The sequence below is a fragment of the Geospiza fortis genome, unplaced genomic scaffold (genome assembly GCF_000277835.1).
Source record: "Geospiza fortis unplaced genomic scaffold, GeoFor_1.0 scaffold261, whole genome shotgun sequence".
NCBI lineage: Eukaryota > Metazoa > Chordata > Aves > Passeriformes > Thraupidae > Geospiza > Geospiza fortis.
In genome coordinates, this window is record NW_005054578.1 from 435,738 (window position 1) to 437,390 (window position 1,653).

General features: G+C 61.1%; 1 protein-coding gene across 1 annotated transcript in view; it reads right to left on the reverse strand.

The window, feature by feature from the left end:
* The window catches only part of USP36 (ubiquitin specific peptidase 36), an 8,996-nt gene that overhangs the window by 2,713 nt on the left and 4,630 nt on the right, over nucleotides 1–1,653 (reverse strand). Inside the window, exons 11-12 of the mRNA XM_031064277.1 lie at nucleotides 944–1,609; nucleotides 282–385 (exon numbers count right to left, since the gene is read on the reverse strand). Of these exons, the coding sequence (XP_030920137.1) occupies nucleotides 282–385; nucleotides 944–1,609 (770 nt within the window). The remainder of the gene's footprint in view (nucleotides 1–281; nucleotides 386–943; nucleotides 1,610–1,653) is intronic.

The window sequence follows — 1,653 nt, forward strand, 5'->3', positions numbered from 1 at the left end:
GTGTGGGTGCTCCGGCAGCGCACGCTGGTGCTGAAGGCTACAAGGGACACCCAGAGCAAGATCGAGACCAGGCTGGTGCCTCCTGACCCCATGGGACATTAATACAGGGTCAGGGCCTGCAAAGCTCCCTCCCTGTGTGTGCTGAAGTCAGCTCTTCTCAGACCTGGAGCAAGCCCTGCCAGCCCTGGGGAACAGAGGAGCTGCTGCAAGGCCACAGATACCCCGTGGAGCACCCACGGCCTTCCTGCCATGTGGGAGCTGGGAGCAATGGCACTGCTTACCTGGACTTGCCCAGAGGCCCAGCAGTGGAGTCAGGATGGGAGCTGGCTGAGGGCTGGGGCTGTGCTTGGTGGTCACTCACAGTCACCTTCTGAGAGGGTTTGCCCTGCAGTTATTGACATAAATAAAAACTTGGTGTGTAACACCAAGGTTTGCATGAGCCAAGAGAGAAAGGGGAGCCCAGAGAAAGGGGAGGAGAACAGACACAGACAGGGCAGGGAGGTGGGGGGTGGGAGAATCAGAAGTGTGTTCAGTTAGAAGAACAAAGGAAAAAAGGAAGGAGAGAAATTTAAAGACCTGGAACCCCAGTGCACCCTCCTGAGCCCACTCACTGCCTGTGGAGGAGGCTCCCCCACACCCTGCTGCTGTGCCATCACCCCGTGCCACTGGCCCCGGGGACAGGTGACACCAAGAGGGTGCCAAGGTGCAGAGAGTGGCACAGTCACCCCTCTGTCCCAGGCAAGGGGGCAGGAGCCATCCCCTGCATCACTCAGGGACGTGGACAACAGCAAGGCCTGACCCAGACAGGGGGGAGCAGCCACCACAGCCTGGGTTAGGAGCTGGGGGGCTCTCCCCACCCACCCCTGTCAGCAGGAGCCCTACACAACCTGTTCAGAAGGCACAAGGCAGGGGCTGGAGCCTCAGGGCAGAAGCTCAGACTCACCTTTTTGGCTGGGAGCTCAGGTTTCCTGGCCAGCAGGGCTGCCGTGGTGCTGCCCCAGTGCAGGGCAGTGCTGCCCAGTGGGGAGGGTTTCACAGGGGCTGTCCCACAGCTTCGCGGGGCAGCCAGGTCAGAGGCTTTAGGGACAGCCAGCTTGGTGCCAGGGCCAGCAGGGAGGTGGGTGCCAGAGTCCCTTCCCTGAGAGGTGCAGAAGCTGCTGGAATTGCTCTTGGCCCCGTGGGTCTCCTTGGCCAGCTGCCCTACTGCGCTGCCCCAGGAATTCTTCTTCAGGGTCCTGGCCATGGCCCCGCAGCCACTGGGCTCCTGGCTGGACTTCAGCAGCTTGGATGAGGTAGGTGGCTTCTCACTGTCTGAGCCCTGTGGGGGCAGCCCTGCTCTGGCCCTGCACACGGTGCTGGTGGCATGGAAGCCTGCTCTGGGCATGCCAGGTGTCTGTGGCTTCTTGGGCCTCTGGCCTGTGTCACAGCCCAGCAGAGTGGCCTCGTGGGTGGCTTTGGGGGGCAGTTTGGACAATGGGGTCCGAAAGGGAAGCTCTGACAGAGAAACTCCGTTTGTCAGCTTTGACCCCATCCCAGGAGAGCTGCGGGCAACAGGGACTCCAACATCACCTGGGCCTGGCAGCCCCTTCCCCAGCAGCTTGTCTTGTTTCTAGACACAGAGAAAGAGAGGAATTCAGTGAGGAGAGAGAAGGA